The sequence below is a fragment of the Magallana gigas genome, chromosome 1, assembly GCF_963853765.1.
Source record: "Magallana gigas chromosome 1, xbMagGiga1.1, whole genome shotgun sequence".
Lineage (NCBI taxonomy): Eukaryota > Metazoa > Mollusca > Bivalvia > Ostreida > Ostreidae > Magallana > Magallana gigas.
Window position 1 is genome coordinate 73,472,054 of NC_088853.1, and position 17,328 is coordinate 73,489,381.

The 17,328-nt window shown below is 35.0% G+C and overlaps 2 protein-coding genes across 2 annotated transcripts in view; both read left to right on the top strand.

Moving 5' to 3' along the window:
* The first annotated feature begins 269 nt into the window (after positions 1-269).
* The window catches only part of LOC105336432 (uncharacterized), a 46,371-nt gene continuing 29,312 nt past the window's right edge, over positions 270-17,328 (top strand). The window contains exon 1 of the mRNA XM_066075137.1: positions 270-403. The gene's annotated coding sequence lies outside the window, so the exon portion shown is untranslated. The remainder of the gene's footprint in view (positions 404-17,328) is intronic.
* LOC117681435 (uncharacterized) lies at positions 4,791-9,671 on the top strand. The gene is made up of 4 exons (XM_034445902.2): positions 4,791-5,286; positions 5,788-5,917; positions 6,147-6,159; positions 6,645-9,671. Exons 2-4 carry the CDS (start codon positions 5,898-5,900, stop codon positions 9,474-9,476), a joined length of 2,865 nt encoding a protein of 954 aa, XP_034301793.2. The 5' UTR covers positions 4,791-5,286; positions 5,788-5,897; the 3' UTR covers positions 9,477-9,671.

Consider the following 17,328-nt stretch of genomic DNA (forward strand, 5'->3'; position numbering starts at 1 on the left):
ACCTTATTTAACTAACTTTACATTTTGTGAATAATCTAAGCACAAACTAGCTTTAATAGAGTAAAGAACTACACGTTATATGTAAAATTAGACTCCCCCCCCCCCCCCCCGCACACACACACTAAAATCATACCACCTTTTTAAAATAACGCAAATACAACTTTTGAGGTTTTTTTATATATAGTTAGAATGCCAATATAGTTCAGCTTAATCGTCGAATTGGGATGTATACAAACAATTTCCGTATACGAATCGTACTCGTTGTTCCATTCACGTGTTTATACAAACTTCCGGCAAACGTATTTGGGAGTGCACAGAGAAGCCTTGAATCTACTGAACTACACAATCTTTAACACCTAATTGTTTTCTACAAGTGCAAGTGTTTTCAAAAACGTTAAATGTGGTAAGTGAAATTTACAATTTTTTTGAAAAGAGACCTGAAATATAAGTTCGCATTTAATTAAGCATAGTATCAATGCGGAAGTGACATTTAGTCTATAACCAGTTATGTGTGAACCCACAATATAACAGTTCATGCCTCACAATCCACAGTATTCTGATATTTGTATTTAGTTAAAATACTATTTTGTTTTTTTGCTTTTTGTTTGTTTGTAGTTTTTTTTTTTTTGGGGGGGGGGGTCATTAAATATTTTGATTAGTAAAGCAAACTGTTTATTGATATGACGGGATAATTTAATTAATTGTTTTCTACACAAATTATTTTGGGTCAATCTAAGCGTGTTTAGGTTTTTTTTTCGGTTTTTTTTACTAAATGGTAATATGTCATTATTGAATATTACAACAATATCTTGACTATGAATAAAGAGGGGACAGTCCTTTTCTGAGTTACCACGTTTAACGTTAAACTGATACTATTTGAAGAAATGAATACTACACATATTTATTTTATATCCTTTGTTGAATACTTAGTCAATGTAGATCTGGTTTTGGGGTTTTCTTTTTATCATTGATTAATTCAAAGCTATAAGTTTCTGCTGTTCGTTAGAGAGTGATTTTGTTTCTTTTGGTTTGTTACCATTAAAACTAATAGGTGCTACATAAAAATCGATCTAAATGCAGACATATCCCGATTCTGTGTTAAAATTATCCATTTCTAACACCATTCAAAGACCTCTTTTCTGAAGTGATTTTTTTTTTGACAACAAAATATGTCACATGCTGCTTTTCCTTCTCACAATTGTTGTAAAACTGCTTTAAAATGAAGTGAAGAATTGAGATATGATCGGTAATATGTTTAATATAGCTTTAGTAAAAGCCAGAATAAATATTTTGTTGAAACTGGAGATTAACTCATAACGCAATGTAACTTCCGGTAAATCTTTGTTTTCAAATTTTAAAATATCTTTAAAATACCTGCTTTAAGATGAAGTGGTGAAGTGCAGATGATCGCTTAGATGTTTAAATCAGTCGGCACCCCCCCCCCCCCCCTCCATTTTTAACAGCAGTCCTGATAGCTTTAGAAAAGATTAAGAAAGACATAAATTTAAACTGGAAATTTAATTATGATTTTTTGTTTGTGTTTGACACAAAATATTTTCAATTATCAAAATTATTAATTAAGATATTGCACTGATAATACATTCACTTAAACAAAAAATGCATTCTTCGGGATGTGAAGGTAGCGACATTGCAAAAAAAAAAAAAAAATCATAAACTGGATAAATCATCAAAGAAAGAAATTGATTGTTTATATTAAAAAAAATTGAACCAATTAATAATTACTTATGAGAAGTAAGTAAAATTCAATAAATTATTGTTAATGTACATAAATACGTTAGCTAAAAGAAACAGCCAATTTGTCTCTTGTGAGACTTGAGTCTGACATCATCATGTTTATTTCATGCTGTCAGTAATTTTTCTTAGGTCGCTGTATATTAGGTTTCGACCAATCGATAAACAGGGCGTGTCAATTTCAGTACTCTCATCTCGTCAGTTTTAGCCGCTGTCGATTTCGACCAATTCAAAAACGGGGCGTGTTGATTTCAGTATGGCTGTTTCTATAGACCTATGAATTAACTATACAGTAAGTTTCCGTAAAAAAAGAGGGAATAATACTTGGTATATGTAAATATAATAGTTTAATATGGATCCTGAACAACTAACCTCTTCCATAGACACCTAACGTCAGTCCCATTATGTGTGTATAGATCGTAAGTACAACAATACATCTTATTGTAAGAAGAGCAATGTAAGCAATGGGGTATTTTTCAACAAAGTGAAATACAGGAAATGATTTGATCATTCAAAATAATTGGCTCTTGCATGCATGTTGTAGATGGAGAACATTGTCATCATTGAAGAGTCACATGGAGAGTCATATTTTATTGTTTAGAGAGAAATATAAATACAGGGACTTTGTAAGAGAGAGAGAGAGAGAGAGAGAGAGAGAGAGAGAGAGAGAGAGAGAGAGAGAGAGAGAGAGAGAGAGCAATACTGGCAATCTGTTTAAAAAATAAAGTATGCAATGCTATTGTACAAAAAGTGCACCAAAAAATCCTGGGTTAAAAAAATAAAGCTAAATCTAAGTACATGGTACAAGTGGTTTGTATTTAGCTGTCAAATATATAATCAAACTTTGTACAAAATAAGGAAGTTAGAATGACGAAGGGTGAGTCAGATTATAATATCAGCCCGTAATCCCTGATTCTACCAGCGACCCTTTGAGTTTTAGTCATTGGCCAGAAAAAAGATCCTTCACACTAGAGATCAAATTCAAGTTGTTTTCTTGTCTGGCTCTGTTAAATGTGGTCTTGTTAAAAATTCAAATCATCGTATAGATAAAATTCGTCATCGTTTTCAGTATTTGTTTTATTTATTTATTTACAATATCCTGATGTGGATCCTGAACATCGAACGTCTCCCACGGTCAACTAACATTAGTCCTCTTGTATCTATTGTATGTGTACGAGAGAGAGAGAGAGAGAGAGAGAGAGAGAGAGAGAGAGAGAGAGAGAGAGAGAGAGAGAGAAGACAAAAGTTTTGAAAGTAAAATATTTGCAAGTAGAAAAATTGCACGAAAACTCCTAGGTAAAGAACAAAAGCTAATGCTAAATACATGGTTTAAGTGGTGTGTATTTAGCTTTCAAATATATAATCAAACTTTGTACAAAATAAGGAAGTTAGAATGACGAAAGGTCAGTCAGATTATAAATTAATATCAGCCCGTAATCCCTGTTTCTAACAGCGGCCCTTAGAGTTTTAGTCATTGGCCAGGAAAGAGGTCCTTCACACTAGAGATCAAATTCAAGTGGTTTTCTCGTCTGGTTCTGTTAAAATACGCTAATCACCCCTAATGATGCTTGTCAAGATTTCTCATGAAAAGTCTAGCCCCCCCCCCCCCACCCCATTTTCAATTGGCTTCCGACGCCCCTGAGGATACCCTTCATCAAGTATCAAAGGGCGTTACTCAAGGATATACATGTCTCAAAGTCAACTGTCGGGTAGGTTTATTCTTAAACCAGGCAGGTAGCATCGTTTTTATGTTAATCTTAGTAAAAGGTCTGCTTGAAAAAATGGGGTGATGAAAGACCTTTCCTGCCCCTCCCCTCCGATGTTATGTGTACGTGACTGTAGCATACTTCAGTAGCTTTGTTTCCACGTGTGGCGATCTATAGGAAACGTAGATCGTGTCAATGTCGGTGCTGGCACGATAAATATACCCCACACCCTCAGAGACAGGAGTGACCAGTGTCCAGGACTGCGTAAAGTCGTAAATATTTTCAGTGTCGTCACGTGGAATGACCTTTGAAGAATAGAAATTATATAAACTATCTATTTACATATATGTGGTAGAGGACAAACCTTTTCCGACCCCCCCCCCCTCCCCTAAGTTACGTGACGGTAAGCATACTACTACACGGAAGGCGAACTAAATAAAGTGAAGGTCGTGTCATTGTCGGCGCTGGCACGATAAAGAACCTCCACTGCTCCAAAAGTGACCAGCATCTAGGTCTATAAATGATGGCGTGATTAAAGTCCATCATAGTCCGCTTACAAGTATACAGAGTATCTGCACTTTATCCTACGTAATACATGCATTAAGCCTAGTTTAATAAGCTGTGAACAAATCAACAAATGACGCCCTGTCAGGGACGGCCAGCAGAGGCACTTTTTGTTCACTCTATTTTCAAAAATTCCTCAGTAATTTAATTAAATTACTTAATGAACCTTGGAACCTACCCCCCCCCACAATCCGCCTCATTCCGGCAAACAAAATAGTACCCTCCTTCCTTTCTGAAAAATACAAATATAAATTGTGTGACACAAGACAGAAAATATGCAACATTATTTAATTTCTTCACACATTATGAACGAGATATCGGTGGTATGTTTAATCGAACCCCTTCTCAGTACCATATATTCAAACAGATTGATTGATTACACACGTTTATTATATCTCCGTACCCTCTTTAACCTTTCTATCAATGCTCTCTATTCGTGTGTATTACTTTTAAATAGGAAAACGGTCTAGGAAAAAGAAACTCCTTTTTAAAATAAAGATTCGTCGCATAGTTTGGAAGCTATATCATGACATGCGCGGATCTAGAAATTTGATTAAGTATCGCAAATATGTCTCGGACCCCCCCCCCCCCCCCCCCGGCAAACACAATTATCCTTTTGACCCCCCCCCCCCCCCCGGAAAAAAAGTTTCATGATCCGTGCATGCATGCATGCATGGTAATTGTCGAATATGTTTATTGTTTCTTTAATATATCTATATAATGGCACTGGCGGTCAGATATCTAAGTATTTTGAATAAAAAATTAGGCCAAAAAAAAAAATATGTGTGTTTCCGGTTTCCCGACCGACCCCTTTTTTTCCCGGCCAAATTACCGACCCTAAACTTTTTTTTCGGATTTTACCGGAAAAATTTGTCTTCTGCGTCTCCGGTTTCAACATTTACAAAATCAAAATGGCGGCGACTGTAGCTGCAACGAGTCTGTTAGCGATAAGAGTTAAAAAATGCAAGCACATTTCAGAGAAGAACGCAATTTTGTGCCTGGAAAACCGTAGAACTCTTCTTGATATTTTTATTGATTTACACGGTGATTTGCCAAAAGACTCGAGACTTTCAATCGTTTGTAACAACTCGACAGATCCATCTAAAGGAACATCGTTCGACGTATACCCCAATATGCTGGTAGGCGATCTTGTTGGGACTTTTGCCATTAAAAGTGCAGCTGAGGCGGCCACCAGTAAAACGGTCGATGCATTTCAAGTCCTCATGGCGGGAGGCAGAAAGAATGTTTCATTGAAGACATCAAGGTTTGTATTAAAAGAGAGCTAGTTGTATAATTCATGGCATGTATAAATGAATTTTACCAGCTCCTTTAATCAGGCAGGGAAGTGTTAAATTATGATTGTCAATGTACACTGAATAACATAAGGTCATTGGACATATAATTTTGTTAATCTACGAGAATATTTACAATTTTAGAAAGCATATGCCTTTATTATTTTCATTCTATAGTCTGTAGTTTTCATATCTTGCATCTAAATTAAGTAATTGAATATGAATGGTACAGTTGATTTTAAACATTTTTATTATTTATACTGAACAAATGGTGTTTTATTTAGAAATTGAAGTTTGAATAAAATGTGTGTGTCTGAGGCCTGACAGATATATGTCAATCTGTCCATCCTTTTTTGGCTGGTTTTAAACTGTCTCTGTATTGCTTTAATATCATTAATAACAATAATTAATGTCTCAATGGTGTGTACTCAAGATTTACAAGGCCTAAAGAATGTTTATGTATCTTTTTTCAGTTGAAGTGTTAAAGATGGCATCAGTAGAAAGGATGAAATTTATAATAAGCTGGTTGAAAACTTTTTCAATTCAAGAAACCTAGATTTTCCAAGAGCTTCCTGTGAACAAGATGGATCATACTTTGTACAGGTCTTTATGCTTAATATGTTATTAACTTTCAAATTTTAGAAAACAAAACAGTTTTAACATGACAAACAAGGATTCTTAAGGTCTGATAGTTTAAAGTCAAATACACTGTGTTTTTAATTGTCATTCTGTATAAAATAAATGTGTTACTCGGTATTCCAATGCCAAAAAGTTTTTTAAATGTTTTTCCCATACCATATAAGTTATATTTTACTTTTACTTTTAATATTAGAGCAGGAAAAAAGGTTTACATGATATATATATATATATAGCTCTTACTTACACTAGTATGCTATGCACTGCAGCACGTCAAAACTATAACATGTACAAATAATAGATGCTTGCTTAATATTAACCTACAAACTAGTATAATTTATAACACTTGTAGTTCTGTGGTCTTGTCTTGATACTGTATCCAGCTTACACACCTTTTATTTAACATGGCGTTCTGGTGATATCCACTTTCAATTCTATTTATACTTAATGTTCTCCTCTAGTATAGAATATAGTATTTTATATATTTTCCATTTTTGTAAAAACATTAGTGTTGCCTTAATTTATACCTTGCACAAACTATAATATTTATATCAAGCAGCACCGATAAGATTCTGTGATTTGTTTATAATAAGATTTGTACCCTGTTTGATTCATATACCAGTATCAGACTCAATAAAAATTTATATTTAAGGCCCTAGTATATAAAATTATTCATGTGTTCTACTTATTTCAGGTTCTCTGCAATGCATTGTGGTACGTCACTAATCATCATCAAACAATAAATGATGCCTCACTAAGGAAACAAACTCTACTGCCAGTTCCAAATATCTTTAATGACTACGATGGATATAACGAAGTAAAAAGGAAAAAACTAAAATCCTGTCCATTGTCTGCATCACTTCTTGATAGCCATGCCCAGGCTCTATATTCTTTACTGATGAAGCCTGTGGTCAATAGTTCAGTCTCTTGGAAACAAGGTGCAGAAGATATTAAGCAGTTAGCAGAATGTTTTACTGCTTACAAAGAATATCTAGTTGTTCAGAATAAAACTGCCCAGGAAAATCAGAGTAAGTTGTATCCTGTTCGGACCATTGACAAAAAAGCCACCATTGAACACAGATATGGTAATTTGTCAGGTCAAATTAGAGAGAAATATGTGGATATAAATGAAGCTGTAACCAGTGCTGGAATTATGGCACCAGTGGTTTTTGACGAATACAAACATTTGGATAAGCCTTTTGAAAGTAACTTGGAGCGATTCCGCTATTTTCAAGATCTTCGGTTGAAATGTCCTGTTGATATCATTCGTTTTAGTCCTGGTGGATCGTCAGTCTCAACAGTCTGTATAGTCCAAGTTTCCAATCAAAATAGATCAAACGCTGAAATGTTGACACAAGGTGCTCGATTACTACAAACTGTCAGACCAAATTTGAAAGAATATCATACACGAGCTCAGAGACGATTGTTTAAAGAAAAACTGAAAAATGTTGCTTCTGTATTACCATCTGTTGCAAATCTCATTTATCAAGAGCTGGCATTGGATTTTTCTGCAGCAGAACACCCTGTAACCCAAGAGAGACTTAGACTTATTTTTCTTGGTCAGAATGACCTCATTCCTGATTTAAGAGTGCTCAACCCAGGAAGACCAAACAACAAATTTGATGTTTTCTTTGAAACCTTATCAAAAGAGGTAGAAAAGATTACAGCTGCAGACGATAGACGGCATGGGACAGCACATTTATCAGAATTTATCTCATTGGAAGAAATGGTTGAGAAAACAGCCAAATCTTGTCCAGAGGGCACTGATATTCCATCAAAAAGCTTGGTGAGGTTACAATTTGCCCCTAGGAACCCTTATGCAAGGTCTGCATTGAACTTTACAGGAAAGATTGATGTGCAGTATAAAGTGCAAAGAAGACAGCTTCGCATTGACCATCCAGATGATCACTATTGCAATGCACAATTCAGATATCTTAAAGAGATGGCAATTGAGATGAGAGAGCATTGTGCTTTATTGTTCTGTGACGATAAGGCAAAAGTGAGTATTGGAGAACCTGGAAGTCCAGTTTCAACAGGTGTGAGGGGGAAGAAAACCATAGTGCCATCAAGTTCCACTTTAGTATCTTTAGATCATGACATGACTAAAGCATCCTTGACCCCCTCAGTTATTTTGCACTGTAAAATTCCTGGTAGCATTAATGACTCATTTGTCCGTGGTCAAGTAACAGTGACAGTTAATGATTCTGTTTTTCAAATGTCATCTCCGTTTCGTCATGCAGTTTCCATTATAAAGGCCTTTGAACAACAGGGACATTTTCCTTATACATTGCTTAAATTCACAGATGGTGGAACTGATCAGAGAAATACACTTGAAAGTGTGAAGTGTGCTTCAATTTGTGTATTTAAGGAAATGAATCTTGACATGATGATATTGGCAAGATGTGCACCCGGTCACAGTTATGTTAACCCTGCTGAGAGAGTTATGAGCATTCTAAACTTGGCTCTGCAAAATGTAGCATTAGAACGTAAAGAGTCAACAGAAAAAATGAATAAAGTTCTGAAAAGCTGCAACAGTATGGCAGATGTAAGAAATCTTGCTGAGAAGACTCCAGAAGTAAAAACTGCATGGATAGAATCAGTTGAGCCAGTTGCATCAGTGCTCCGTAACCGTTTCTTGAGATTGAAGTTAAAAGATGATCCAGTAAAGGCCCTAGATCCAGTTAGTGACCAAGAAATTGATATTTTGAAGCGCCATCTTAGAGAACTTTTCCCAAATCTTGATTTGAAAAAATTACAAAAAGTGCACACAAGTAAAGTTGAGAGTTATCAGAAGTGGATTGAAACTCATTGTAGAAGTAGACAATACACGTTTCAAATAAGAAAATGCAGAGATGAGAACTGTTGTCTTCCTCCACGCTTGAGAGATGAGCAAATGCAGTGGTTACCTGATCCAGTTCTAAATGAGACTAAAGATCATTACAATTCCTACAATGAAGTCAAAGGAACAGAAACAAATGAATCAGACAGACCTTCTTTAAAAGCAAAACCGATCAAAGAAAAGAAACTGAACCTTAGAGCTACTGTGAATGTAACCACGTCAAATCCTGTGAATGATATGTTTGAAGAAGAGGAATTTGAAGTACCAACTCCTGATGCGCACCTTTGCATTACACAAAATGCAAGAGCTATAGTTGAATGTGTTGAGTGTAGAAAGCCACGTGTAGTGTACAGTCATCACAAACTGACAGAGAGGCAAATAATGTCTTTCACTATTTCAATCAGTGAATATGAATACACATGTGGAAGTCCTTTATTGCCACCCACCAACTCAATGTCTAAAAAAGTTATGAGCAGACTTAATATTAACTGTGACTCACATGTTGAATTAGCCTATTATGGAAGCGGCTTAGGCCAAGTAGATATCTGCTCTGTTTGTGCTGAACCAGAAGCCGATACAAATGCAGAATTAAAAAAACAGTACAAAACTGTATTACCGCTATGCAAAACATGTGAAGGAAATGGAAGGGTGCCATTTATCCAGCGCCCCTATGGAAAGAAAAACTAATCATTGTTCATGAATTTCATTCAAGTTCTCATTAAAATAAGGACAACTATTCTATGAAAATAACAACTGTTTTACAACTGTTTATTAAATTTAACAATTACCGTATTCATTGCTAAAATATTAAACTCATGTTTATTCAATTTGTTGAGTTTTGTTGTTGTCAGAATACTTGTATTATTATTAAAAGAACTTGTAGCCAGATACTCTCTCTCTCTCTCTCTCTCTCTCTCTCTCTCTCTCTCTCCATATTCATATATGAATTAATCGTCATTAAAAAAAAAAAATTAAAAAAAAAAAAAAATCGACCTACCTACCCTATTTTAAAATTTCATGAAATAGGAAACACACATATTTTTTTTTTTTGGCCTTATAATTTCATTCACGTTTATAAATTGATTTGATTGAAGTGCTTATATGCCAACTATTTATGACATGTTGTTTAGTGACTTCAGTTCAACAAGTGCGATGTTTGTGCTGCTGAAATAAACACGATTTCCGGTGTCAGTCAGAACAAGACAGCGTGCTAAATTGATGAAACTTCTTAAACATTGCACATAGACATTAACTTTAAAATTCACTTGACCTTTGGGCGAGTGAACTAAAATTTTGACATGCCCGAATCTTAAAATTGGTTGCCCGAATTCAGTAAAAAGAAAAACACACTGTAAATCAATTTTATTGATATAAACAAGTAGTAATATGCCAATAATGTTATTCTACAGCACATTAGCAAGTGGATCTTGATAATCAGATTGTCATTCATGTTATCATAATTTTCATTGTTTTCTAATTCTGTGACCATACCTTTGTCAGTATCAGATAAACCTACAAATTCAGATTTCAAAGAATCAACAAATCCCCGTTTTCTTTTAAGTTCGTATTTTTTTTTTACTTTCAGTAGAATCTTTTGATTTACTTTCATTTTGTTTCCCCCAAAATAATTTAAAAAGAGAAGACTGCGATGCCATGACTTTTAATTGTCTGACGTCATGACGTCAGGCATATCTAAGGTTTAAAAGTTGCAATCTCCGAAACAGTGCAGACAATGGGACAAGCAATATCATGATATTTCACAGAAAAGATTTACTGATGCATGTTTAAGATGTCAGCATTTACGTTCACAATTGATGAAAATGTTATTTATATGGCATGTAATAACAACAGCGAGCAAGAGTTTTCAAGTAAAAGGGACGGTCACCATGCAGAGCACGTGTGTAATCCTGATTTAAAAATAGATCAGCATTCCACCATATTTGAACGGTGAAAAGGGGGAGGGGGTCATCGCAACAAGTTGTAACATATTGTCTAATACGGTACAATGTAAGGAATAATTGGTGTTGGATTATCATTATTACAAGAGAATCATCTGTTTAAATTAAAACAAATATATATTTATACAGCTGGAATGTTTACTGGATAAACTAAATCGCCAAAGCGGGGTGTGACCCGATTTTCGTTCAGTTGGGCGATTTCATTAATCTTGAAAAGGGAACATAACTCGCGTGTCTTACTAAATGTACATTACTACATTTAAAAATTACTAATCAAGTGTGTTTCTTAATTCGATAGATTTCTTCCAAAACATCCGATCCAAAGTATAATATACATGTATGTAACTGTTACAAAACAAATGTCAAAAAATTCATCTACCCCCCCCCCCCCCCCCCCTCTGCCAATGGATGAGTTCATGCGTTGCGTGAACGGTAAAGCAGGATTTCGCGCCTAAATGTCTCATTCATAGTTTTTTGCGCGCCGATTAGTTGACGAGTCCGTTGGGATCATGCAAATACCCAAGAGCACACCATGTGTTTACATCACAAGCACGTAGCATCGGGGGTTGGGGTGAGGGAGGCTGTTTCCCCCTCCCCTCCTTTTTGACAGCTGGCACTTTTCTTAACTTTATAGGATAAATGGAAATATCATGGATTTGCCCCCCCCCCCCCCCCCCCTCCACTTTTGTAGGAGCATGCAATAATGAAACTGCAAATAAGGAGTTCTAATTAAATTAAAGTTACAGTTACGGTTTTTTCATGAATTTGAGAATTCACCCTTTTTTAATTGCTTGTCAAGATGATCTTGATGAAGCTGCCCACACACATTCAAAATCAATACGTGTTTGTATACCCTCTTATTTCATAAAGTAGGAAGTTTTAAAAAATGCCTTTCCGTTGATTTTCCAATTAATATAACAAATACAATTTGAAAAAACGACTATTTATTCTCAAGCTTTCAAGCTTACATGCACATATAAGATATGTGTGCATTCCTAAAAAATTGAATAATAAAATAAATGAATTTCAAGTGATATATATGTACATGTTCTAGATCGAAGAAAAGACTAACATTTCGTCTTAAATTTACACGTTCCAATTATAAATTTATGATCAGCAGCGAAAATTAAAAATCATTTCTGATAAGATAGCCTAATTGATACATGCATCCATCCATTGAATAATTTTGTTTAGTCAGGCAAGCTTTTTGGAAAGCTATTACTTGTAAAACCGAACTATCTCCGTTTCCATCAACATACGTGTTTGTGAAATAATTAAGTCGTACGACAAATGCATTTCAGAATATCGTGACATGCACATGGTTTGGCTCTTTATCGTGAAAGCACATACCATAATACGAAAAAGAACTGTTATCGAGCACATGGATATATATTCGCGCGATCTGTAAATCAATGTAACAAGAATGTCATATGGAACGACTTACCTAAAGATGAACGCTAAGGTGGCAGGGGACAGTTTTTTTTATTGCCTGACGTCATGACGTCAGGCATATCTAAGGTTTAAAAGTTGCAATCTCCGAAACAGTGCAGACAATGATTATGTGACAAGCAATATCATGATATTTCACAAAAAAGATTAACCGATGCATGTTTAAGATGCCAGCATTTACATTCATAATTGATGAAAATGTTATATGGCATGTAATAACAACAGCAAGCAAGAGTTTTCAAGCAAAAGGGACGTTCACCATGCAGTACACGTGTGTAATCCTGATTTAAAAATAGATCAGCATTCCACCATATTTGAACGGTGAAAAAGGGGAAGGGGGTCATCGCAGCAAGTTGTAACATATTGTCTATTACGGTACAATGTAACTAAGTATTCATTGTGTTGGATTATCATTATTACAAGAGAGTCATCAGTTTGGATTTTTATACAACTGGAGGAACTAAATCGCCAAAGCGGGGTGTGACCCGATTTTCGTTCAGTTGGGCGATTTCATTAATCTTGAAAAGGGATCATAACTCGCATGTCTTACTAAACGTACATTACTACATTTAACAATTACTAATCAAATGTGTTTCTTAATTCGATAGATTTCTTCCAAAACATCCGAACCAAAGTATAATATACATTTATATAGCTGTTACAAAACAAATGTCAACAATTCATCTGACCCCCTCCCCATGGCTCTCGGTAATAGCAGGATTTCGCGCCATAATGTCTCAGTCATAGTTTTTGCGCGCGAGTTGACGAGTCCGTTAATTGGGATCATGCGAATACCCCAGAGCACACCATGTGTTTACATCACAGGCACGCAGCATCGGGAGTTGGGGTTAGGGAGGCTGCTTCCCCCTCCCCACTTTTTTGGCAGCTGGCACTTTTCTTAACTTTATAGGATAAATGGAAATATCATGGATTTGCCCCCCCCCCCCCCCCTTTCCACTTTTGTAGGAGCATGCAATAAATGAAACTGCAAATAAGGAATTCTAATTGATTTGAAGTTACAGTTAGGGTATTTTTCATGAATATGAGAATTCACCCTTTTTTAATTGCTTGTCAAGATGATTTTGATTAAGCTTCCCACACACATTCAAAATCAAAAAGTGTTTGTATACCCTTTCATATTTCATATGGTTGGAAATTTTTAAAAATGCCTTTCAGGTGATTTCGCATCTTAATTAATATAACAAATACATGTACAATTAAGAGAACCGACTATTTACTCTCCAGCTTTCAAGCTTACATAAAAATGAATTAATAAAATAAACGAATTTCAATTGATATATATTAACATGTTCTAGATCGAGGAAAAGACTGACATTTCGTCCTTAATTTGCACGTTCCGTTTATAAATTTATGATCAGCAGCGAAAATTAAAATTAATTTCTGATAAGATAGCCTAATTGATACATGCATGCTTCTATTGAATAATTTTGTTTAGTCAGGCAAGCTTTTTGGAAAGCTATTACTTGTACAATTCATTGTAGCCAAGGGATGCATGTCTTCGGAACTCTGTAACTAGAATTTCCTCAGTTCCCATTCAGCACAAACACCTTTAATTCACTCTTTTAAAGGCCAATCACCCATTTCTGAAGAAAATTATTAGTCAAAACCTGTAAAATCCTCTACATACTGGTTTTTATGAGATTTTGAATCTTTCATATTTTGCTAATTTTTCATGATTTTTCAGCTTTTTAGACCTCCCCCAGCTAATTCCCTGCAGAGGGTTGACCTTCCGTACCGTCTGCATGTTGCACTATCACATGTCAGAAACTTACCGGTGTATAGTTTACAATGTCCCATCCACCTACTTTTCGTGTTATTTTACCTCCCGTCTGTAACTTGCAATTTCACTGTGTAAAGTCAGCACACCAGTCATAGCCGCAGGTTTCGAATTTTACTTCTGATTCTCATGTACCTAACATAAGGGGCCTACATATTGCATATCAATTTCAACAACAGACACCCCTCTAACTAAAGATAATCATTAAAAATCATTTCATGAATTTTAGCAACACTCATAAGCCTTCAAGTACAGCAACTCTCAATTTTACAAAAATATTGACGGGTACTTTATTCGAAACTGTCCCTTGCTACCTTAAACATACACTAACATTCTTTGAAAAGTCATCTTGTCTTAAAATTAAAAGGCTTATGCTATTTTGAGAAAAAGTACACCACATTTTGACAATTCCATTGAGGTTTAAGAAAAATATGGCCATTTAAGTGAACCCACTATTTCCACTTTCCTCTATTTAACACAGATTCATAGGGCTCTCCATAAATAAAGCATCTTTACCTAATCTTTTAGAGGTCAACTGTTGTTCAGCCTCCTTAAATAAGAAACCTTATTCAATACTACATACATTTGCTTGATATTATCATGATAAAAGCATCACATCACTTAGAAATCCCTCTACATGTATACCCTCCCCCTATCTTTTGATTTTCACAAAAAGGATAAGTTTGAACACTTAACCTAATATTATGAAACTTTTGGCAGTTTCCTTGAGTCATTTCTTACAAATATTTGAAAACAACCATCACTGATATTTAAAATTGATCTTTTTTGGTAAATGGATGATTTGTAGCATTTTTATTCACAAAAAGTCATGTCGCCCTACATGTGAGTTCTTGTTTTCATGAAAAACTAAGCCTATAATCATATTTAGTGGATATCTTACAAATTCTGGTGTCTAGTCTCCTTTTAACTTTGCTAAATTAGTAAGACCTACAAGTGTAATGTGTGCGTTTAATTACAATAAAATTCAATCACACCCGGGTACCTGGGGACGGATGAGATTCCATGAAAAATGTTCAAATTTTACATGTTTTTCTACATTTTTGATGCATATAAACAATAAAAGGGTAAAAATATGTTGTTTTTTATTCATTTCAAGAGTAATTATCATAGCAGATGTTATTTCAAGGTCAAATGTACACTTACATATCCTACATGTAATGATAATGGAGTCCATTGGAAAGAGGGGGTGGCTTTTTCAATTCTGTCAATACATCTAAAATACCATTTTTTGATAGGAAGGAGCAAAAACTTGAGTTTTTTGACATATTGTATACTTTGATAACTGCATTTGTCTACATGTAAAGTTCATTTGAAATAAAAATATGCTGTTTTAAAAAAATGGGTGATATAAGTCAGGTGGCTTAATGTTATTTCATAAAATCAGACAGCAAAATGGCTGCAAATTCATAAATTTAATGATTTAATTGATAAAAACTGTTTTAAAGTATTTATTCTTATCTCAGGAATTAACTTAAGCCTATTAATTGTCATCAGGATAGGAAATACCTACTCTCTTAGCCAATTTAATCTAGTGGTGGTCATTCTACACATTTAAGAGGGAGTTACTTCCCTTGAATATTTTAGCTAATAAATCATGTAATGACATCTATAGCCAAGAAAATCATCCATTTTCACAAAATGTATTACGTATGGTACAAAATCCACTCAAAATTACAGTTAAAGGAGAAACATGAAAATTCCATGTAGTCTTGAAGGTGGCAGGTGACAGTTTTTTGGATACAATTCATTGTAGCCAAGGGATGCATGTCTTCGGAACTCTGTAACTAGAATTTCCTCAGTTCCCATTCAGCACAAACACCTTTAATTCACTCTTTTTAAGGCCAATCACCCATTTCTGAAGAAAATTATTAGTCAAAACCTGTAAAATCCTCTACATACTGGTTTTTATGAGATTTTGAATCTTTCATATTTTGCTAATTTTTCATGATTTTTCAGCTTTTTAGACCTCCCCCAGCTAATTCCCTGCAGAGGGTTGACCTTCCGTACCGTCTGCATGTTGCACTATCACATGTCAGAAACTTACCGGTGTATAGTTTACAATGTCCCATCCACCTACTTTTCGTGTTATTTTACCTCCCGTCTGTAACTTGCAATTTCACTGTGTAAAGTCAGCACACCAGTCATAGCCGCAGGTTTCGAATTTTTACTTCTGATTCTCATGTACCTAACATAAGGGGCCTACATATTGCATATCAATTTCAACAACAGACACCCCTCTAACTAAAGATAATCATTAAAAATCATTTCATGAATTTTAGCAACACTCATAAGCCTTCAAGTACAGCAACTCTCAATTTTACAAAAATATTGACGGGTACTTTATTCGAAACTGTCCCTTGCTACCTAAGGCAGAAGACTGAAGAGTTCCAATTCGGAAAGGATGTTGATTTTATGATAAAATTTATTTGTAACCAAAACAAAAGACGTACTTCTAATCAGAAATTTTACTTGCCCGATCGGTCAAGTCTACCCAGAGTTTCACTTGCCCGAATAGAGATTTTACTTGCCACGGGCAATCGGGCAACCGTTAATGTCGATCCCTGCAGCTCATCAATAGTCATTGTCCGCAAAGCCACAGACCTCTTAACAGTTTAAAGTATTTCGCTGTAGATGACATGTGTGGAAGTGCGTATTGTATCACCATTTTGCTCGGTCATGATGAATTAAAGTTTTACGCATGTGCACTCTTTCAAAGCAAGGAGAATAAAACTGGTCAATGCATTATATGCAAACAGAATATGCACTTAAAATAAGAATTAAATGCACAAAATCCAAATACCACAAAAGGAATACAGTAAAACACGATTAAAGCGAACACGCTTATAATGAATTGACGCTTACAGCAAAGTGAATTTCAATCCCCAAGACTCAATTTCCTGTTGTAAACTTGACGGATATAACGAATTACGCTTATAACAAAGTTAAATTGGCTGTCCCTGGGACTTCTTTATAGCGTGTTTTACTGTACTACGTGTCGGCCATGAGTATCAGGTGTAACGAAATCGAAGAATTTATATATTTATTTATTGGGTATCTGTGTGACGGGGCCTATTTACGAGCAGTGTTAGGCTTTAAGCAGAAAAAGTCTGAAAAAAGTAAATGTCAGAGAGAGAGAGAGATAGAGAGGAGAGAAAACATGTCAATGTTCAATAAAAATAGATAGAGAAGTATTCGTAACAAATTAAAATGGCCGCCGCTAATAATAATACATGTAATGAATATTATAGGTTTCGCTTGGAATTGACACAAAAAAAACAATCAAAATTTTTCTAAAACTTACCATAGAACTTTG